This window comes from Sturnus vulgaris, chromosome 7, assembly GCF_052056855.1.
Source record: "Sturnus vulgaris isolate bStuVul1 chromosome 7, bStuVul1.hap1, whole genome shotgun sequence".
Classification (NCBI taxonomy): Eukaryota; Metazoa; Chordata; class Aves; order Passeriformes; family Sturnidae; genus Sturnus; species Sturnus vulgaris.
The window spans coordinates 21,043,566-21,064,801 of NC_142249.1; the positions used below are offsets into that span (position 1 = coordinate 21,043,566).

At 35.7% G+C, this 21,236-nt stretch overlaps 1 protein-coding gene across 3 annotated transcripts in view; it reads left to right on the forward strand.

The window, feature by feature from the left end:
• LOC106855471 (neurabin-1-like) overlaps positions 1 to 19,960 on the forward strand; it is a 40,526-nt gene extending 20,566 nt beyond the window's left edge. Inside the window, exons 10-19 of one of the 3 annotated variants that reach the window (XM_014880163.2) lie at positions 807 to 903; positions 984 to 1,173; positions 1,982 to 2,133; positions 2,935 to 3,268; positions 5,564 to 5,648; positions 6,219 to 6,290; positions 6,784 to 6,979; positions 11,346 to 11,462; positions 17,015 to 17,203; positions 18,567 to 19,960. In XM_014880163.2, the coding sequence (XP_014735649.2) occupies positions 807 to 903; positions 984 to 1,173; positions 1,982 to 2,133; positions 2,935 to 3,268; positions 5,564 to 5,648; positions 6,219 to 6,290; positions 6,784 to 6,979; positions 11,346 to 11,462; positions 17,015 to 17,203; positions 18,567 to 18,734 (1,600 nt within the window). In that variant the 3' untranslated portion in view covers positions 18,735 to 19,960. Of the gene's footprint in view, positions 1 to 806; positions 904 to 983; positions 1,174 to 1,981; positions 2,134 to 2,934; positions 3,269 to 5,563; positions 5,649 to 6,218; positions 6,291 to 6,783; positions 6,980 to 11,345; positions 11,463 to 17,014; positions 17,204 to 18,566 lie in introns of those variants that run through there. The other 2 variants (XR_015804840.1, XM_088168036.1) reach the window with 2 other exon arrangements.
• Positions 19,961 to 21,236: the final 1,276 nt, after the last annotated feature.

The following is a 21,236-nucleotide window of genomic DNA, read 5'->3' on the forward strand; positions in this document are numbered from 1 at the left end:
AAATGTTACTTTTCACAGTACGTTTTTGTGCTGTTTGGTGAGCTTTTTAAAGGTCTCCTTTCCCCTCTCCTCCCAAGCTTATCCGCATGGAAGTTCAAAAGTACGTGAAGATGACTGCTAACACGCTGCTTTCCATTCCCTCACTGTTTAGCAAATTTCCATTACTCGTTTGATTGTCCCTGAAGCTTTTGCATCTGTTGTAGATGTTTTATGCTTATTTTCTGGTTTTGTATGTCATTCCATATGGCACAGGCAAAAGCAGCTTTTATTTTTGTTTCTTTCTTGTAGTCACTATTTCTTTTTTGTAAAACCCAGCCATTGCAATTGTTGTAGGATGAAACAAGTAGAAACTTGAAATGCCATTTATTTTCCTACAAAGAATTTTGCTGTGGCTTTTGGAAGGAAAATACACTGTGTGTGCATGTATCTTTGTGGAAGAGAGTAAGATGTAATGATTGGAGTTGTGCATGTATTTCAGGCTTAAATGCATATACAACTTGCCACTTTTAAAATGAGAGATGGTTGTAACTTTGCAGAAAAATGTTGCCACACATCCTTTTTCTGCCCGGAGTAAATTACAGTAATCTGTATATTCTTTTGAAGACAGTAGAAGCATCCAAATAAATGCGTCACTTTATGACATTATAAGATTAATGAATCAGTTATATCTTGCAGACTGATTTTTGTCACCATTCACTAATGGAATGCTTTTTAGCAAATGCAGATGTGCATATTTCTGTTTAACATATTTTTCTACATTTCTGTATATTAGTATTTCATAGACATGTATTTATTTCTTTCACCAGAGAAATAGAATTTATGAAGAAAGAAGAGGATCATTCAAAGCTGCTTGAAGAGAGAGACCAGAAATATGCAGAACAGCTGAAAATATATCAGGAAAAAGTAAAGCAGTATTATATTTTGAAATAAACTTCTGCATTTTTGGACACTTGTATCTCACTTCTGAATTCTAATTCTTGCAGATTTCAGAGCTTGAAAATAAATTAAAAGCATATGAGAAAATGCCTTACATGTTTGAAGGTGGCAGTTTATTGGAAGATGGCTGTCAAAGTCCAGGCCAATCTAACGAAGAGTCAAAGATAAAAGAAGACAATGAAAAAGAAACCAAATCAGTAGAAGAAAGAATAAATTCTTTAGATATGCTGATTTCTGGTAAGTAGATTATATATAGTATTTCTTATTTGCACTTAAGGAAAATTAGGAGGAGCAATATTGATAGTGTTTCTTTTGTTGTTAGCAGAAGTGAAGTGTTAGATGTTTCATACTGGCTGGGTAAGTGTTTTAGCTGAGTCAGTGTGGATACTTGACTTTAGATTCCCCCAATATTTTCAGTATAATTGTAATGTATTTATTAAATGTTGTAGGAGAGAGGAGATAGATGGAGAGACAACTATTTTAACTGTTCTTCAGATTCTCTGTTAGTGAAACTAATAGTGGGACTAAAACACTGAGATATGTCAAGTAAAATCCCATTGATTTCAAGCTGTAATTTGCTATGATTTTTTTGCCTTGTAATTTTATGCACAGAATGTTATGAAATATCAGATGAAAGTTCAAATGAGAATTAAATTTTTTAAATGTTTGGTAAATTCTTGCTTTGTAAAGAGTTTCTATCCTAAAGAATGAAGCTAGGAAAGCACATTCAGGGCACAAATTTTCATCTATTTGAAAACAGAATTCAGTTTTCAATCCATAAGACAACTGTATTATGTTGGATTTTATTATTTTTTAATTAAAGAAGTTGGATAAAAGTATATTTCAAAATAAATAGAAATTGCTATTGCAATGTGTGAAATAGTGTAGTATAATATAAAAAGTATTTTCATACAGTAATGGTTAACAGGTGTAATGATTTTGACTAAAATTTGGAATATTTTTCTAGACAGTGGGTTGGTGAACTTGCCTATCAATTTTTGCTGGGTTTTTTGTTTACTTTTTTAAAAGTATGTATTTGTTGCAGATTTTGATGCTTTTGTTGGGGATACTCCCAGATTAGACACCAGTGCCCACAGAGCAAAAGCTCAGCTTGCTTTGAAAGTGAAACGCCAGCCACCTTCTCGGTCAAAGCTGAAAGAATCTCTTGGGGGTGGACAACAGACTGCAAATCTGCAGGTACTGACACTGAAAATCATGAACTCTGGATACTGAACATGTGTTGAGTATTATGTATTTGCAATTGTAAGTGTTCTCCATGCTTCATTCAGGCTGTGCCAAAGCTTCATGGTTTTATGCTGAATCAAGTGAAAAAACCTTTTAGGATTCATAACATAAATGTGAACTCTGGCATGGTTTTGTGGCACAGTTAATTTGAAGTTAGCAAAGAACTAGTCAAGCTTGTTCTGTGCTGCTTCTACTTGCTGAAAGATTTTGATACAGTGATATCTTGTGAAATATACTAATTTATCTTGTTAGTTCTTCATCTGGAACAAGTTAGTTGCCAAATTTCTTCAAAAACTAAAGAGTTCTGCAATGCTTCATTATTCCATAAGTCATCATTTGAGTTCACAAGAAGTGTACCAGTGAAATGTTCTCATGTTTCTGGAAGACAACTGAAGAATTGAGGTATAGATAGTCAGTATATGAGAGAGCCTATCATAGAAGGAGAACACTGAACTAATTTGGTTAGACTGAACACTGGCTGCATTGAATTGGAATGGCTAAGGTGTACCAGAACATTTCTGATTTGGCTAGAAAAAGATTATTTGGGATGTGCAGAAAGATCTGTATAGAGGTGGGTAACAGCCTATAAAATCAGATTCATGTGATTCAGATGGTATCCACAAGTACGTCAGTTGAGAAAATTTCCCCAGCTGAGGAAATTTGCTTAGCACATCCTTCCATCCTGGTAAAAGAACAGAAAATAAATTAATATATGTCATGTTTATAATCAAATTACTTTAAAATGTATTGAAGGATGAGGATTCAGAAGACAGTGTTCTCAACAGAGAATCTTCCACTATGAACCTAACTAAAACCTTGGAAACAAGTGAAAAATTACCTTTCCTGTGCCTGGATGACGCAGATAGAAAGAGTGAAAAGCCTGAGAAAAGAGAAAGCACAGAAAGTCCTCTGGAGTCAAGTCCTTCTGCTTCCACACAATCGTCTCCAGTACACAAACCAAGCATAGAAAATAGCACAACCACCACTCGTTCACCTCCTCCTGAAGGGATGACTCCCAGTTCTCCTCAAGGATATCTCAAGAATGTTAAGCAAAGAGAAGCAAAAGGGAAAGGGAAAGAAGCCAAGGGTAAGATTCAAGGGTTTATTATTATTTTAATTCTTCGGGATTGAAGTTTTACAAATGTAAGTAAGTGGCATTGTATTGGAGAGTAAGTCTGACAGATTTCCTGATTGCCAGAAAAGTGGCTTTGTGCTTCCAGACATTATCCAGGTGTTTAAACAAGATACACATTCTGAGTGGGAATTTTACTGCATTATTCATCATACCCTCTTAGGATTATTTGTCACTAGAAGAAGGTTAAAGGTATTACAATCAGCCTAGTCACTACTAATCATTATTTGATAGGAGTAGTTGGCATTTTTCTTATGAATAATTGAAAAAGGGATCTAATATAATCTTTTAAATGTTTGACATTTTCTGTAATCAGCTAGTACAAATGTGTAAAGACAGATTACTTGCTGTCTTTGCCATACAGCTCAGACAAAACCATTATTTTAATTCTGTGAAACAGGATTTATTTTATAATGTCCTTATTTTGTATGTTTCTATAAAGTCTCAAACAAAAATAGTCTAAAAAAAATCCCCACTTGTTAAGACACATATCTAAAACATTTGATTTTTGCTTTCTTTTCTGAAGTTTTTTTTTGTGATGGCAGAAGCATTGTAGACTTTCTTTTTCTAAATAGGCCCCTGGAATTGCTAATTAATACAGTACATGAGGATTAATATTGAAAGCTTGTTCTTTTTGAGCAAAGTGACATTAAATGCTGTTTCTGCTAGATTGTTGCTTTCTAACTATTTAAATGTCTGCCTATTATTTTATTGAATTAATCCTTTCTATTACCTTTTCATCCATTCATGTATCAGTATGTATTTTAACCTGCTGTGCCATGTTTAAGAAATAACCTCTTTTCTTAAAATACTACCTCTGGAAATACAGGTAGAAACAAACATCAGTATTAAGAGTAATTCTTCTGGTTTTGTATTCAAGTTGATAGGAAAAGTAACAGTTTAATAGCAGTTTAACTGTAGTTATAATTTATTGGATGTTATGTATTTAGAAATAATGCTTAACTGTTTAGCTAAAGTCCTAATGTTGATCAGAAACATTATCTGATTAGATATGCCAAAAAAAAGGGGGAAACTCTTGACTATCCTGACTGTCAGGTATGTAAGTTTTGAGATAATCCTTCCTGAAATATATAATGGTTATTTGCTGATGGAGTAACGGGTAGTTGACCTCAGTTTTGTGTACTAAACAGGATTTTTGGGTTTTATGGTCCTTGAAGGAGTATATCTGTATATCATGTCAGGAATTGTTTTGAAGGTAGAGCTTAAAATTAACTTTGTCTCCCAAAAAGCAAACTGCATCTCTTTCACAGGTAGCTAAGTTAGGAAAACACCAGATTAGCAATACAAAATGTATTTGGATTTTTTTTTTTAATTTAGTAGCCTGAGAATTTAAAAGTAAGTGCATTTAGGACTTGGCAGTAATCGTCACAGTCCACTGAGGTCATGTGGTGCTTGTCGCTTAATTTTGCATAGTAATTGAAAAGTTGGTATTGAACGTGCTCCCTTTGGCAAAAATTTGGGTCCTAAGAGGTTGTATTCTAGTTTTGAAAATAAGAGTCTTGGAGGAGCTTCAAAGTCCCAGTTGTTTCTTCAGAATAGTCACAGTTTGAATGCCATTTCCAGTAAAGCCAGTTTGTCAGGAGCTGTCTGCTGTCCAGGTACTGACTGTCATGTTGGTTAGGCACACCTTCTGGAGCTGGCAGCTTGTGTAGGTAGCCCATGTTTGCAGCAGCTGGCCTGGACTGGCTACTGAACCAAAAATAATACTAAAGGAACATCTATAATGCTTCAAGAATAGTAAAGAAATACTAAATGCTATATTTGTTCAACTGTTGCCTTAAAAATTAATTTCTTACATGCATCTTATACTGATTTTGTGATTGTGTGTTTTGAAGTTGATGTTTTGCAAAAGAAAGAAGTACTTTTTTCTAAACCTGTCATAAACTAACTTTTGTTTGTGATTCATAAGAGCAAAATACTGGGGTGAGTTTTTACCCTTCTGTAGACAGTATAGAATTACTCTTTATCAAAAGGAATATTTTGGAATAGTGGTCAGGAACTGTTATGTTGCTATTTTTCAATGGCCTGATGGGAAGATGCCATAGAGAATAACTTAGGCTGGCTGATATGGCTATAGTATTTTCAGTTATTTTCTGCGTGCAGGAATGGGAGTTTTAACACTGTCACCCAGGTCTTAGTCTCTGACTTACAAGCATCACCATTAGTAGCTGAAAATTGCAGGTATTTTTAGAACAACATTTTTATTTTTCACCTCTCTATGAGAAACAGAAGAGAGGAGAAATGAAGACAGGACAGCAGAAACAAATGAAGGAATACCATCAGGGAAGTCCAAAAGGAGATTTCCAGATTTTGGGTAAGATTTTACATGGGTTCCTTTGGAAATAAGTGTTGTTCTGTGTTATTTTTGAGAATATTGTATTCTCTAAATAAAACAATATTGAGAAGTCCAGTAATGCAACTTCATAACACCTTTGAAAACAGGGGTAAAGCTTGTTGAAGCCAGCTAACATTAAAGACTTAGACTGGTACTGCAATAAATGCATCATAATGTATAACACTGATAATGTAATTGGTGACTTTGCCCAAGTTGCTGTGCATTGCTTAGGAGCATTAATGTTGCAATAAAACTATGGTCTTCCTCCTGTTTATATCCACTATATGCTAGGCTTCTTTAGGCATTTTTTGGGGTTTTTTTGGTTATCTGTAACTTTTGAAAGGGTACTGTCATGGTTCTTAAATAGAATATGAATGCAAAAACTTTTTTAATTGCATGCATAATCTTCAAATTTATGCTTTGTGTAGCAATATAAATGTGGCTTTTTGTGACTGGTGAAGTCAATGTAAAAACGAACTTGCTGATTTGAAGAAACATTGCACTGGGTAATTGTAAGTGCTTTATGAAATTTCTGTGTTTTCCCTTCAGTGGATTGCGGAAGTCTGGAGGCAAGGGTAAGAAGCAAGAAAAAGAAAATCTGAGAGGTTCTCTGGATAGCAGGTAGTTCTTTTGTTAGTTTATACATTTATTGCATTCCTAAAATTTGTAAGGATTTCTTTAAAACTGTCATTAATGTTTGATCTTAAAGTACAGTCTTGTATAATAGTGGCAAAATTCTGTGAAGATTTAATGATATAGAGATGAACTTCTAATTTCACAGAAGAGAGTAGAGGAGACAACATTAAAACTGTATTTTGCTTAGGAAGATGAAGGTTGAGTAAATTAAGTTAACAATTACTTGAAATTATTAAATTGTGTAAAATACTGCAAAAGTTCTTAAATTTGTGTTGTTAAATAACTCATTATTTTGCATGGATATTTAAAGGCAAGTATCAGTTTTCATTTCAAGTATCAGTTGTGCTGTGAAACTGGTAAAAATAAGTGGTATGTTTTGAATTTGTTCTTGTTTTTAAGGAGGTGGTTGTGTATTTGAGGGGTGGGATGGGATTTTTTGCTGTTGTTATCTAAACAGAATTTAATCTGTTTATCTCAGAGGTTCCCGGGAACTTTTGGATGACTCTGGCAACAATCTATCTGCATCAGATTCAGATTCCCCTGTTCCTACTTGCATGCCTTTCTCTTGGTTTGGAGACAGCCACAAAGAACCTCAGATTTCAAGTAGCAGTCTGCAGGTTACTCAGAGTGGGCAGGATGGTTGTGAGCACAGTCAAGAGAAGAACAGAAGCAAGGTAAAGATGACTAATTTGTGCTTTGAATATTTAAGTGTTGCATCTTGATAAAGTAAAAATATCAGTGGTTCGTATGTGGAAGCCTAATGACAGTCCTTGACCACATCACCTTTTATAAACATTGCTGAAGAAGTTTGAGATAATACAGCTCTTACAAACAGGAATTGTGTGAGTGTTCATGTTCCCTCCTCTTCAGTTGAAGCATCAGTAGAGGCTATTCAGGCTGAAGTAATATCTAAGGAAGAATCACAGGCTATGCTTTCTCACTGGTTGGTGATGGAAAAAGTAATGCTGGTTTCAGGAAAGCATAGTTTTAAAGGTCAAATTTGTTTTCCAGACTAGTTCATGGAGAAATTGTACATAAATAGAGGTCAGCTGTCCAAACAGTTGGCCAGCCAGTTCTTACCATATTGGAATGTAGGGCTGGAGTATCAGAGAGGTGGAGGAAGATAACATCTTAGTTTTCATTAGCAAATATAGTATTAAAAGCCAAGAAATATATCTATAGAACACTTTCTTCCAGGCTTCTGAATAACTAATAATCTAATAATTTAGGGCCTTTTAATCAAATTTTGAGAGTGAAGCTACACAGTTCAGTCTATAACTATAGTTACCATCTTTACAGTTTAAACTATTTGAAAGAAATAGCTTTGGAAACTAAAAAGTGTAATGTGTGTGCTGTCTGAATATTTGGTAAAACCCTTTTCAATTTAAGACTGTTCCCAGCAATTTTACTGTCTTCTTTCTAATTTCCTTTGGATTTTGTCAAATTGAAAATTACAGTTGTTGAGTAAGGTCATAAGCTGGGTTTATTTTTGAGTTTCACACTTTTTCTTCACTTTGGATAGTTAAAATACATTTTCATGCTTTTCTTTTGTGTTCTTAGAAAGAAATGAGTTGTATATCTAGAAGAGAACCTTGCCAGGTTGTAGTCCATGAAGTCACTGATATTTTGCAGAGATTGCAGATAACAAATTTGCTTGCCATGTTTCCAGATGGTGATTGCAGTAAAATGCTGTAAAATTTCTTTTAAATACTTTGTTTCCCTAGTGTAAATCTACAGTCCCTATAATAGTAGTAAATTGTCTGCTTATGTAGTGTTTTTAAATTACAGGAAGTGGTTTTAGAACCATACAATCCTTACTATAACCCAGGAGCTTAATAAGCGTAGGAATTTTTTAATCTCTGAAGTAGAACAGTACTTCACAAAATACTCCCTAGTGTGTGTCAGTTTTGTGTATTTACAGCTCCTGCATTGGTTGCTTCTGTTGAAGCACGCAGTGGCCAAAAGATATTTCTGTAAATAACCCAAGTATTTGGAAGGTATATGCATATACTTGGATACAATTTTTGATTAAATAGGAATGCGTGGTTGGTGTCTTAATAGGTTGGTCTCTTGATAGGCTGTAGTTGGTCTTTTAATAGACTGTAGCAAAGCTATCAAGAGGTATTTCCTGGATAGATGAGCAATCAGTCATTGATTCAGAAGAACCCATTGGTCCCCTCTTCATTGCTTCTTTCTATCTGATTTGAATAATTTTTGTAAGCATAGTAAAATTCCTACTGTTGCATTTTTACTATAAGCACCCATAATGTGCTTAAGCAGTTCTTAGAAGTTTCCATATACCTACCATATACACCTACTTCTGACAATCAAAAAGTTACAGATCTTACCAGATTGAATGCTCTCTTCCTTTCCACATTGTTCTGAAGTAATAGTCTTTGCTTCTTACTAGACTATACTTGCCAAAGATGATTGCCAGTTCAACTTTCCAGCTGGTTTATTGCCTACTGGTTGTGGTTTTTTTGATTCCTTCTCATGCTCCAGTATGTAATTGTTGCTTGCTGCTCTTTTCCTTAGTGCCAGTTGCAAACCAGCAGCTGGAAGATTATGCAAGTCTCCAGCTATATTCCTGCTTTGTAAAATGGTAGAAAGCTGGTCCCATTGAAGAACAAATTCTCATACATTCATTAATCATAAAATCATTTTTTTCCTCTCCGAAGTCAGACTGTTTTTACTTCGCAGTGTTTGGGGTCATTTGTAAACATGGTAATGTGACAGCGGTTGCTGCTTCAAATGAATGACTAATTGTTGTAGGTCTGAACTTAGGGTTGATAATTACATTTGCACAGTAACAAGGCTTTGGCTTGTTTTGCTATGAAAAAACATTAAAACTGACAAAGAAATATACTTGACCACTCAGAAGTGAGTCTTGTTATTAAAATAATATAAAAGCAAGAGACAAAGTCATCTTCCCAGAATTCAAGGAAAGAATACTCCTTTTTGTTGCTATTAAGTCAAAATTTATAAAGCAATATACAATAAATATAGGAATAGCATTTATTAGTTTCATGTTTGTAGTATTCAGTATGATCATGTGACAGCGTTTCTTAAACTGGAGGTAAAAGTAGAAAGCCTAAATTAAGAGCTTTGTCATGTAAAAAAAATCTCTGTGGAAGCGAGTCCTTTGCAGTGTGTATAATTTTTGTAGTTGTGTTTTAGCATTGATGATGTAAGGAATATAATTACATTCCTTATTACCTGGCTTCTAGTTTTGCAAAATTTGCCTCTGAAAGTTACCGCATTTAAAAGGTTGGGTTTTTTTCTTAAAATGGTTCTGAAGTTAGGATTTCAGTTCCTGTCTTTCTTGTTTTCACAAGGATCAAGAAGTTGACTCACTACATTGTCAAACTAACTTTAAAACTATGTGCTTGCAGACTGTTCTTAAATTAGTCCCTTGACATAAATCTGTGCCATTCTCTGGTACAATACACAGACATACATAGTATTTATACTTATTGTTTTTCCAGAACTTAGCTTCTGTAAGTGTGTATGCAGTCTTTCATTTTCAATGCAAGGAAGAGCAGTGTTGTATAAACTATATCCTAGTACCTTAAATGATAAGAAGCGTACCTATAAAACCTCTTCTGTCTAAATTCTGTGCTATTCAAAAGTCAAAAATCTTTGCAACTGGCTCTAAATGCTTAAAAGGAAATTACTCCTATGAAGTGATTAGGAGCAGGGGGAGGAGAAAACATTACAACTAGTGATCAGATGCTTTACTTTTGGCTCTGTTTTTATTATTGTATCTTTTTAGTTTCATTTGTCTGAATTGTTCTTGATTTTCTCTGTAAAGGCAGAAAGAGTGAACTGAGGAGTGGATGAAAGAAAAGCTCTTAAATAGATTTTCAGTTTGGGTTGAAGTTAATTTGAGAATAGATTGATGGACGAAGTATTCTCTTGTTTCTGGTAATAATTTTTGCATCTAAAAGACTGAAGAAGACCTTAAAATGTAATGTAATTAATAAAATAATCTACATGGTAAAAAGAACACCATTTCTCAGTCAAGAAAAGTACTACACAAAGGTAGCAGGAAAACTCACGTTGTGGTTTGGGGATTTTACATTTGTTGCATTGTGGTGGTGGTGGCTTTTTTCTTGAGCTTTGGTGCAGTGTTTTTAAGGCTGAAAATGTGTATCAATAACATAGAGTATAAGGGAGTACACTTAAACCAAACAAAAATAGAATAATCCAGAAAACTCAGAGTTCAGGTGAAATTGAAATCAGAACATAAATACAGAAGTGCTAAATGAAGATAACTGCAAAAATGTAGTTTTCTTATACATATAAGCATATAAGCATAACTAACTGAAGAAAAATATCTTAAAGATCATCTTAATTTAGGATCTCAGGTTATTTATGCACATAGGGATGTGGTATGGCATCCTTACAAAGTGTAATTAGTTGATTAGAGACTTAGAGAACATTAGAAAATACTGGTAAATAATTGCTTACTGTTTGTAGGCAGCAAAGAGTAATAGTGAGACAAATTTTAGAAAGACAAAAGTAAGAGGTGTGTTTTTGGCAGAATTATTTTTTCACTCACTAAAGAAAAATATTTTCAGGGTTACAATCTGAGTTGGAAATCGAAGGAATCCATAGAACACTATCTTCTGAAACATATTCATAGTGTTTGTGGAGGTTTCAGTTTAATAAAAGTTCATCATGAATAAGTCCAACAAATGCATTTTAAATTGCTTCTCCTGCAGTGTGGTATGCCTGCTGAAAAAGCAACTGATGTACTTCCTTGTGTATTTTAACACCATTGCAGGTTATGACTGATTCTCTGCACAAGTTGCTCTTATTGGGGATATTGCTTTAAATTTGTTACTGCGTTTTTGAATTCAGAAGTTTAAAAAAATCAAGTCAAAGATGCTTGATGTAGTTAGTACATTTCATATGTGTTCTAAAGGTAACTGGGTCATATAAATTTTTTAACCAAAGATCAGAATTACTAGAATGTCACCTAATGACCTGCTTTTCCAAGAAGTGAGTTAATAAAACATTATTTCCACTTGTTTGCAGAGTAGAATTGTCATAGATGATACATACCATAGCAAGCCAAGTTGTGAACTTTCAGGGTTAGTGACAGAACCAAATCTGTCAGGTCGTTCACACACTTTAACCTTCTCTTCAAATGAGGTGAGTTTCAAAGTGTGTATATGTGTGTTGTTGATGTTGTTGTTCACACTACAGCATGTTTAATAGAAACAGATGTGTGTAATGTGAAACCAGATGACTGTTCCATATTTGAATGTTGAAGAGCATTGTAAAGAAACTGGTAATGAACTAAGGACAGGCACTAGTGGATGACATATCAGTCTGTGTGTTCTGACCCTAGTTATATCATAAAAATTGGAATGAACTCACTGATCAAATTGAAGTGTCTAATTTTAAACATGACACCATCCTGTGCCACTAATTTAAAGCAACTTCTTGGGTGAATGAAAACTGCAACATTTTTGACCTCGCCGTCCCATCTGTGAACGTTTGTTTTACAATAAAATTTCATCTCAATAAAAACAAACAAAAAAAGGAAGAAAAGTCAGAACACAGTGATTATGATATATAGGTAGAAATTAGACACTCGAAAGTGTGTTCATTCCCCTGGAGAACTAATTCCTTTGGCTACAGCTGAAACCTAAAGTCCACACTTTGGTAGCATTCTGAGATACTGTCTCATTTGGTGTTTGACTGATGGACATCTTAATAAATTATATCCTTTAGTTTAGGAAAACTCATTAAAGACTGAACATAGTTATCTTCCATAAAATGAATTTGAGGGCTTGCCAGACTGGTGATTCATGAATGTTACAGGATTTTTATTAGCTGTCTTAAGTCAGTCTCTGGTGAAAATCTTAAAATACTAAAGTATCTTAAAGTAATATGTAGAAAGATAGCACAGTCTTACAAACAATGTTAAAAATTCACTAACAAAAATCTGAGGTGTCAAAAATCATATAACTAGTTTACAGGTTGTAGTAGTGGATTAAGTTTTTGCAGATTTTTTTTTTGAGATAATATTTATAGATCTAATGAAAACTAGAGGAACTCCAGTTAATAATCCATCTTTGCAAGTATTGCCTGCAGTTTTTTGAATGGAATGGTTCATGAATGGAGTATGTGTTTCTAAAACTCTCAAGCAGTATAAATTGTAAGGCTTTATTAAAGCTGTCTTCTTGAATATTGTTTTTTGATCAGTATTACAAACTTTCTGTAAATTTCAGGTTCTAAAACTCAGATGAAAGCAGTCTATTACCAATTGTCCATGTGTAGAGTGATGATTTAAGCCTCTTTTTGTTACAGATGAGTTCCAGTGTTCATATGTTGCTTATTGTCCTGGTTTTGCATGACCCGTGAAAGCTGTTTGTACCTTTTCAGTAATTACATTGAGTATCAAGGGTCTACTCTGAGGAAGACAAGGAACAAATTGAACTGTTTTCTCATTTGGAAAGCAGTATGTGTGAAGAAAAATAAGTAGTTCTGTTCATGGGGGGGGTTAAATTTGTAGTCTAGATCTAGGAAAAAACAAGTAATCAATCTTAGAGCAATTTGGGATATTTCGAATCACAGAATAAATCATCAAGTGAGATCATCAAGTCCAGCCTATGACTGAACACCACCTTGTGAGACCATGGCTCTGAGTCCCACATCCAGTCTTTCCTTAAACACCTCCAGGGACAGTGACTCCACCACCTCCCTGGGCAGTTCATTCCAATGTTTAATCACCCCTTCTGTGAAGAAATTCTTCTTAATGTCCAATGTCAACCTTCACTAGCACAGCTTAAAACTGTGATCTCTTGTCCTGTCACTGGTTACCTGGGAGAAGAGGCTGCCCCCCACCTGGCTACACCCTCCTTCCAGTGAGTTGTAGAGAGATGAGGTCTCCCCACATCTCCTCTTCTCCCAGCTAAACACCCCCAGCTCCCTCAGCTGCTCCTCACAGATCTTGTGCTCCACACTCTTCACCAGTTTCATTGCCCTTCTCTGGACCTATTCCAGCACCTCAATGTCTTTTCTGAACTGAGGGGCCCAGAACTGGACACAGCACTTGAGGTGTGACCTCACCGGAGCCGAGTATGGGGGGACAGTCCTTGTCCTGGCCTGTTGGCCACACTGTTCCTGATACAGGCCAGGATGTCATTGGCTTTCTTGGCCATCTGGGCACACACTGGCTGTGTTCAGCTGCTGTTGACCAGCACTGCCAGGTCCTTTCCCACTGGGCCACTTTCCAGCCACTCTGCCCCCAACCTGTAGCACTGCATGGGGCTGTTGTGGCCAACATGCAGGACCCAGCACTTGGTCATGGTGAACCTCATGGCTGTTGGTCTGGCCCATTGATCCAGCCTGTCCAAGTCCCTCTGCAGGCCTTTCCTACCCTCCAGCAGGTTGACATTCTGACTAAACTTGGTGTTGTCCACGAATTTAATGAGGGTACACTCAGTCCCCTCCTTCAAATCACCAATAAAGACATGGAACAGGATCCTTAACTTAAGCTGTTAATAATTTCTGCCTGATGGTTGCTGTCCAGATGGGTTTGTAAGTATGTAGCAGGAGTTGTGCTAGCCAGTGTAACTCTGGCTTTCAGAGTGGGCTGTTGCACACTGCCTTACAAATCCTAGAATTGTTGGGAAACTGGAGATGGAAGCACCTCTTAGAGACACAGATAGAGGCAGCACTGAGGAGTCTGCCTCTCTGCTGGACAGGTGCTCACAGGCAGTTTGGGGGCATGACTGCCTGGTGAGAGCTCAGTTGTTAGCAGCCAGCTAGTTACAGCAGAGGCACTTCACTCACAGATGGTTAGCAAGCTAGCTGGGTAATCCTTCTAATGTTCTTAATGTGTTAAATGGTGTGATGGCAGTGGTGTATCTCCAGAGCTTTTATTTGCTTTCTGAATCACATGCATTTTTATGCAGGAGCACATGGCTTTCTCATGCTTCCACACCTTTGACGTAGTTTTAGTTCTGCTTTCTGAATTTGCAGCTGATCTCTTGTTTTGGGGACTCTAACTTCTGTGTACAAACACAGCTTGGCGTGTTCGTTCTGCCTCTGAATGGACATTTGAGAAAAAAAAATCATGTGGAAGTATTATTTAATTACCAGTAAGCCTTAGTCAAAAGCTGGTGTTCTTTATCTTATCCTTCTACAGTTTTCACTTTCCTGTATTCTGGAAAATACTCACAGATACTTTCTCTTGTGTAGTAGTGAAAAATTCTAATTTTGCAGTATTAAGTATCTGTGAGGAGATATGTCTGTGTGTTTTAAACTCAAATTCAGGTGTTGCTGCAGCTTCTGTTTTTAGGGTTCTGTCTTTACCAATATGAAGTAGAAGGAGTTTGTTAGCAACTTATGATGCTGAAACCTAAAGCTGCAATTCATAGCTAAGCCTGGAGGACTCCTCCATAGTGCTGTCTGTTAGCTGCTCTACTCTGTGCTGCTTGGACAAACTGGTTCAGAGAGCTCCCAGGATTCTGTCAGGTGACAGCAATTCTCTGAAGAAATGAAACAATCTGGATCTCTTTCCTTTTTTGAGAAGAATACATCTTCAGGTATTTGCACTCTGAAATTATAGAAGGGACATTTTTGCATGGCTTGCAAGGTTTCAGTAAATCTAGAGTGAGTTCCAACTGGAACAAAACACTTCACACATTTTTTCATGTAAAGGAGCTATACAGATACACACACCTCAAATGATAAAAGTATGTAGATATATTTAAAAATACATGTATGACTGCATATATTTTAGTATTTCTTGTGGCTGATAGACCACACCTGAGATGCAGGTCCATTTTAAAATACAAAGTGTTTCCCCTTTTTTATGTACTATTCATGAACACTTGCTAGTATGAGACAAAGTTGCCAATATATATTTAGTATTGCAATTTCAGGTTGGGAAGTATTGTTATATAAAATTATTTAAAATAAACGTGCATTTTAAAATTCCCTTGGTAATTTATCCAGCTAATCTTCTCTGTATGAAGCATCTCAAGCTTGATAGCTTGGATAGAAAACTGTGCTCCAGTTGTCTTGATACAGATGCTGTATAGAGCACTTCAAGCCAAAACTCTTCTAGAGCCCTTTGCTATTATTTTATGCAAATTGCTATTCTTTGTGCACATCAGTAAGGCGGATGTGTTAGCACTTGTTATAGCTACATAAGCATTTGGATTTGGATAAGGAGTTCATTGTTGAAGTAAATATTCTGATTGTTCCCACTTGCCTTACTTTGATTTATCTCAGAAATCAAATCAGATGTGCTCCAACAGTGGTCCTGCTATGTTCCAGCTGCTAACGGCCATTGACTCTTTGTGATCAGACTAGAGCTATTTGGAAGTGAAAATCCTTTGAAATGCCTGTAGTGTGGATTTTAGGACTTCAGCATAAACTCTTCAGCTGTACAAACTAATTCGTATTTATCTGCATTGCCTCTTAATATAGCCACTGTTCCTTGCTTCACAGACCAGGAAAAGCAGAACCATTTTGAATTACGTGGTCCTTCACTACACTGGAAATTTGAAAATTTTATGTTTCCCCTCACATGTGTCTTCCATATTGTGTGCTCAGATACATTGTGTTGTATGATCAGATCATGTGACAGGCCTACATCTCATTATCTTTGATTTGTAATCACCACAATCATTTTGTTGCATCAATCAACTCTCCCAAATATTCCATCAAATAAGCTGGATTTTGTGAGGTCCCTTTGGCTGGCAGCTGTAGTTGTTCACCTGTGACTTAACAGGGCCATTGCTCAAATCCATAACTAGGAAACTCTTTTTTCCATGTTTTCTGTTTACAAATGTTTGTAAGGCTTGCTGGAAAGGGGGAGCATATTTTCTGCTGTTTGCAAATATCTTGAATGAGCAGTAGAAGCTGCGCAGTGAAGCAGTCTGCAAGTCTAATGCAGCCTGTACTCAGTTATGAGCTAGTGAGACATGATTCTGCATAGTTAGTACAACTTCAGTTAACTGATGTTACTGACTCAAGGACCACACTGGAATTTCTTCTCTGCGGACACTGAGCTCTCTTGCTTCTTTTGTGATGAAGTAACAGTGCTTCAGGACAAACAGCAGTGCCTTTTCCCCTCAGAAGCAAAATGAAATTGAAGCAGGGTGCCTCAAAAGTTCTGTGAGCTGGCAAAGTGTATTTTTTAAGTGGAAATCTACAAGCTGCTATGTTTCTGAAATGATCGTCTATTTGGGCAGACCTTTTAAAATGTTGATGTAATTGCATTAGTTCAAAGAATGAACAGTCTTCTCTTTACAAATGTACAAAATGTAATAAAACTGTACTTAGAACACTCACCAGATTTACTGGCTACTAGAATTGCTTTTGTTCTGGATTTCCATCACTTAACAATAATAATAGAGTTGAAGTACTTGAAAATTATTCATGCTGTATAAGGTAGTATCTAACGTGAAGATAGAGCTATCTTAACCAACTAACTGAGGAAGTGTGTTCATTGTTTGGATAGGTGCAATTTACAATTTATGTTCTCTGTTTCTGACTTAGTTTGTGTTGAATGTTGGAAATGTCTTGTTTATAGTAAACTAGGTAAACTGATCTCAAGAACTTGACTTTTGGAGTAGAGCATGTTTAAAAACACACTTTGTTAACCAAACTCAACTGACAACTGGAATTCAACATACAGTCAAGTAAAATATTGCTTATGGTGACTTTTCTCAATTGATTAGGCATTGGATGATGAATTTACAACAACAGGAAAGCAAAATCAATGGCACAGTAGACCTATTTCTGAATGGACCACCCAGCAAGTATGCCACTGGTTAATGGGAATGAACATGGAGCAGTATATTACAGAGTTCACAGCTATGAATGTAGATGGACAGCAGCTGATGCAGCTCGACAGTGAGAAGTTGAAGGTATGTGAACATCCCGGGATAGATTTGTAATTGTATAGGTTTCATTGCTTCTTTAGACATATTTTTAACCTACAAAGTCCAATTTCCTAGTTTTGTAGTTTTTTAAGGGATAGAGTTATTTGCTCTTTTTATTTTGAGTTGCTTTTGAAATACCTGGAAGAATGTATAGTTAAATGGTAGTTAGTAATTGATTGTAGAATTAAAGATGGGCTGTTTATAGCCAGAAAAATAACAAATATTGCTTTCTTGTTTGTACCTGGAGGAAATGAAAGGAAGCTTAATTGTCCAATGAGTCTTGATATATTTGTCACCAATTTCAACATAAGGTCATATCAAAATAAGTTACGATCAATTCAAATAGGATTTTAGCCTTCCCATTTGAAGAGGAAATGTCAAAGAGATTTCTAAAACTGGATCCTGCAAGTCTATCTGGTGACATTTTAAATGTTTCAAGTTTTTACTCCTGCCAAAAATATATATTCTGAATCTTTTGAGCCTTTTCTTGCCATTTTGTACCTGGAAGCTGCAGTGTGTAGGTATCCCTTATAGTGCTGGTAAATTCCTGCAGTTTTTCTGTTAGATTATGAGACTGCATTATGGACAGGCAAGATATGCAGCCAGAAGACGTTCAGTGGTCTATTCTGGCATAAGACAAATTATTATTAATGATCAATAGCAGAATTTGAGGGGCTTGTGGGGGGGAAAGGCTGTTGTAACTTCAGTCTACAAAATACACCTGCATTTTACTACACTAAATGCAACACTAAATGTCCCGTATTTTATAAAACTTTATGGGCACAGAGAAAGTACCAGTGACTGGCCTGTGAGTGTCTCCAGCTGCGAACCTGGAGCACTGATGCCTGAAGCTCAAGGCGCACCTGGTGCCGTTCGGGCTGACACCGGGTCAGGCACTTGGAATGCCGTGCTGCCACCTGCCGGTCGCAGATGGAAGTGTACCGTCCACTTCTGAGCCCCTTCTTAGTAATACACTTTAAAATCCTTAAAACTGAAGAGTAGTTACTGAGTAACAATTCCTCGTGTATAAAAAGAGCTACAAAAATATCTGGAGACTACTACCTATGATGTTGTTTTCTGGAGATTCTCAGGGGTTTACACGTTTGTAAAACACAACGCAACTGTTATTTCACAGCTGAAGAGTTAGCCTTGGTTTCCTTACCTTCCTTGTTATCCACATGATTATTTACAGTGTTTTTGAGGCTCTAAGTCTTTATTTTTCAAATAAACAGACTATCTTGTAGAAAAGTACATAACACTTTCTTGTATTCTTAATGCACAAGCACTGTCAACAGTGCTGTTGAAAAAAAATACTGACGAGGTTTTGTTTTGTTTTCCTCCTCCAAAGGCTTTAGGAGTTTCCAGTCAAAATGACCGATCAACAATAAAGAAAAAAATAAAGGATATTAGGAAAACACAGGAAAAACTGGAAAAGCAGAAGGAAAAGGTTCAAAAGAAGGAGAAAGAAGTTCGCAAGACTGGCAGAGTGGTGGCCACTCTTGAATCAAGCTGCTAAAATGACCATTTTATTTTAGTGCACACTTGCCTAATCTTGAGGAAGTTCAGCAGATTTGTATATAACTGTAAAATTGAGGGAGGAGGGAAAGTGCAACAGTTCAATGTGGTAGGTGGTTTTTTTTACTTTTTAATTGTGGTCCCTCCCCATTACAGCCCAATAAAATGAAATAACGTTTTCAGTATTTTTATTTCTAATTGACTCTGCCTGTACTAATAGACAATAATTTAACTTTCTGCCTTAAGTAACATTTCTGCTTCTAAGGTGTCATATGCCCTTCTCATTGAAGTTGGTGTTTGTGAAAAGTAGAATACTGTATTAAAAATCATTCCAGTGTTAGTCAACTAGCATAGAGTTGAAGATGATAGAGGGACAATAGAAAAATCCTGCCAATAAATTCAGTCTGTGACAGTCTGTTTATCTGTTGCCACTAAAAATGTATAGTAAAAATTAAGAAAATGGTAATGTCAAATTAATTTAAAAAGTAAGCATGTGTTTTGAACTTAGGATTATTTTAATTCTTGTACTTCTAGAACTTCATTCAAAGTTCACTTTAGTAGCACATTGTTTTTGAATTCTATGTGTTGCAAATTACTGAGAAAATAACATGAAATACTAAGTAGTTTTCACAAACTACATATCCTACGCATAATACTAAGTTTTCTGTACACTACCCGTATGGTGTTGGGACAAGGTTTAAGCCTATAAATAAGATCCTTTTTAACCTATTTTTCCTAAATAATACATAGTTTTATAGATTTATGCTATGAGTAAGATCAATATGCAATACATGTATTTCTCTTTTCTACATGCTACAAGATTTTTTGCGGACCAAATTTATATATTTGCTAATTTTAAACAATACTGTTTTTCAGACTTAAAATACCAAGGGAAGAATTGTAGGAAAAATTATCACTGACGCACTGGGTTTCTGCCTTGTATTTAAATGTTCAGTTGTAGACTACAGTTTATTTCTCTTTAAAGGAGGATTTGATTCTTGAAATAGCTTAGAACATGGCTTCGTGTTTTGTATATTTACATACTATTTTCTAGAGATACTACAAGAGCACTTCCTTAATTTAGATTATTCCAGAAACAAACTAGATTAAATATCAGTTCCACCCTAGAATGGACTAGAACAAAACTTATATAGTTCATTTATGTGGACCAAGTTCTCCTTTAAATCTATGGACTGTTTTTCATTTTAATTAAATGAATGAACTTCACTGTTGGTGTTTCACTTTTTTTTTTTTTTTTTTTTTTTGTATAAATGTCTTAAGAGAATTTCAGCAAAAGGACTATGTGGAAATGCTTCTGCACACTAGGCATTTCCAAAATAAAGTTTAAAAATCTTGGTAATAATTACTTTTTAAAGGAGATTATATTTCAGTTTTATGTATTCTTTGGTCAAGATTTAACTTATTTACTTTGTTCACAGTAGCTTTGAGTTGTATGCCAAACTTACAGACCTTGAACCCAAAGAGGAATGCTGCCCTACTGCTTCAAGTGAAGGGAATTAGAAGTAAGGAATCATCAAGTGCTCAGGATCTCCCACGTAAAACCACCCTTTAATTCAGTCATGAAAGTTGAGTGTTCTCACAGCTAGAACAGAGACTATTGCTGGAACGCCATATTACTCCTTTCTCTTAGACCTACTGTTGCACCCTGGGAAGAGTTTTCTCATGAAGGAGATTAGTGGAAGTAATGGTTTCAGAGGTTTCCCTGTGTGCAGAGCTGTTACAGGTAAGGAGGGGCCATAGCAGGGATGATAAACTGCCCTGGCTGATTATCACAGCCCACAGCGTTTAACGTCTGCTGGATGTGGAATGAGAAAGCTGACTGCACAGAACGAGCAGGTACAAGTTGCTACCAAGCTACACAATCACCCAACAAAGTTTCATTTTTTAGAACAGTTTTAATGAATAAATGCAGCAATTCTTTCAAAAAATTAACACAAACCGAGATTAATTTTATAGTGCAAGACTAAGCTAATCTGCATACAAAACTATTAAATCTAAACTATAAATCTCAGCATTTTGATAATATACTGCTTTTCTGTAGTGATTCCCTTCAACTTGACCAGTGTGTTCACAATGACTTCAGTATAGTAATGAAAATACTAAACACAAAAGTTGTCTTCTGCACTTCTATTGAAACCAAAAGTTATCAAAGATCAAATTTTTAACTAGGATTAAATATTGTAAATCAAAACACTACACATTTGTGTTTTCACCACAATCATTTAGGGTGGCAGGTGAATAGATAACTACAAATACAATTATAGAGCAAGTTGCTCTCGTAATCAGAATTCAATTGGTAGTTAGCTGAGAACATGAGACTTCACTACAGTGATACCTAAAATACTTAATAGACTTTGTAGAAAACAAACTGTTAGCTTTTCTTCAGAAATACCGCTTGTAGGTGTCCAGTGTTACTACAATCAGTTGAGTTAGGTAAAAGTTTTAAAGGCTAGAACGGTCAGCTTCAGACCTGAGTTTTTAA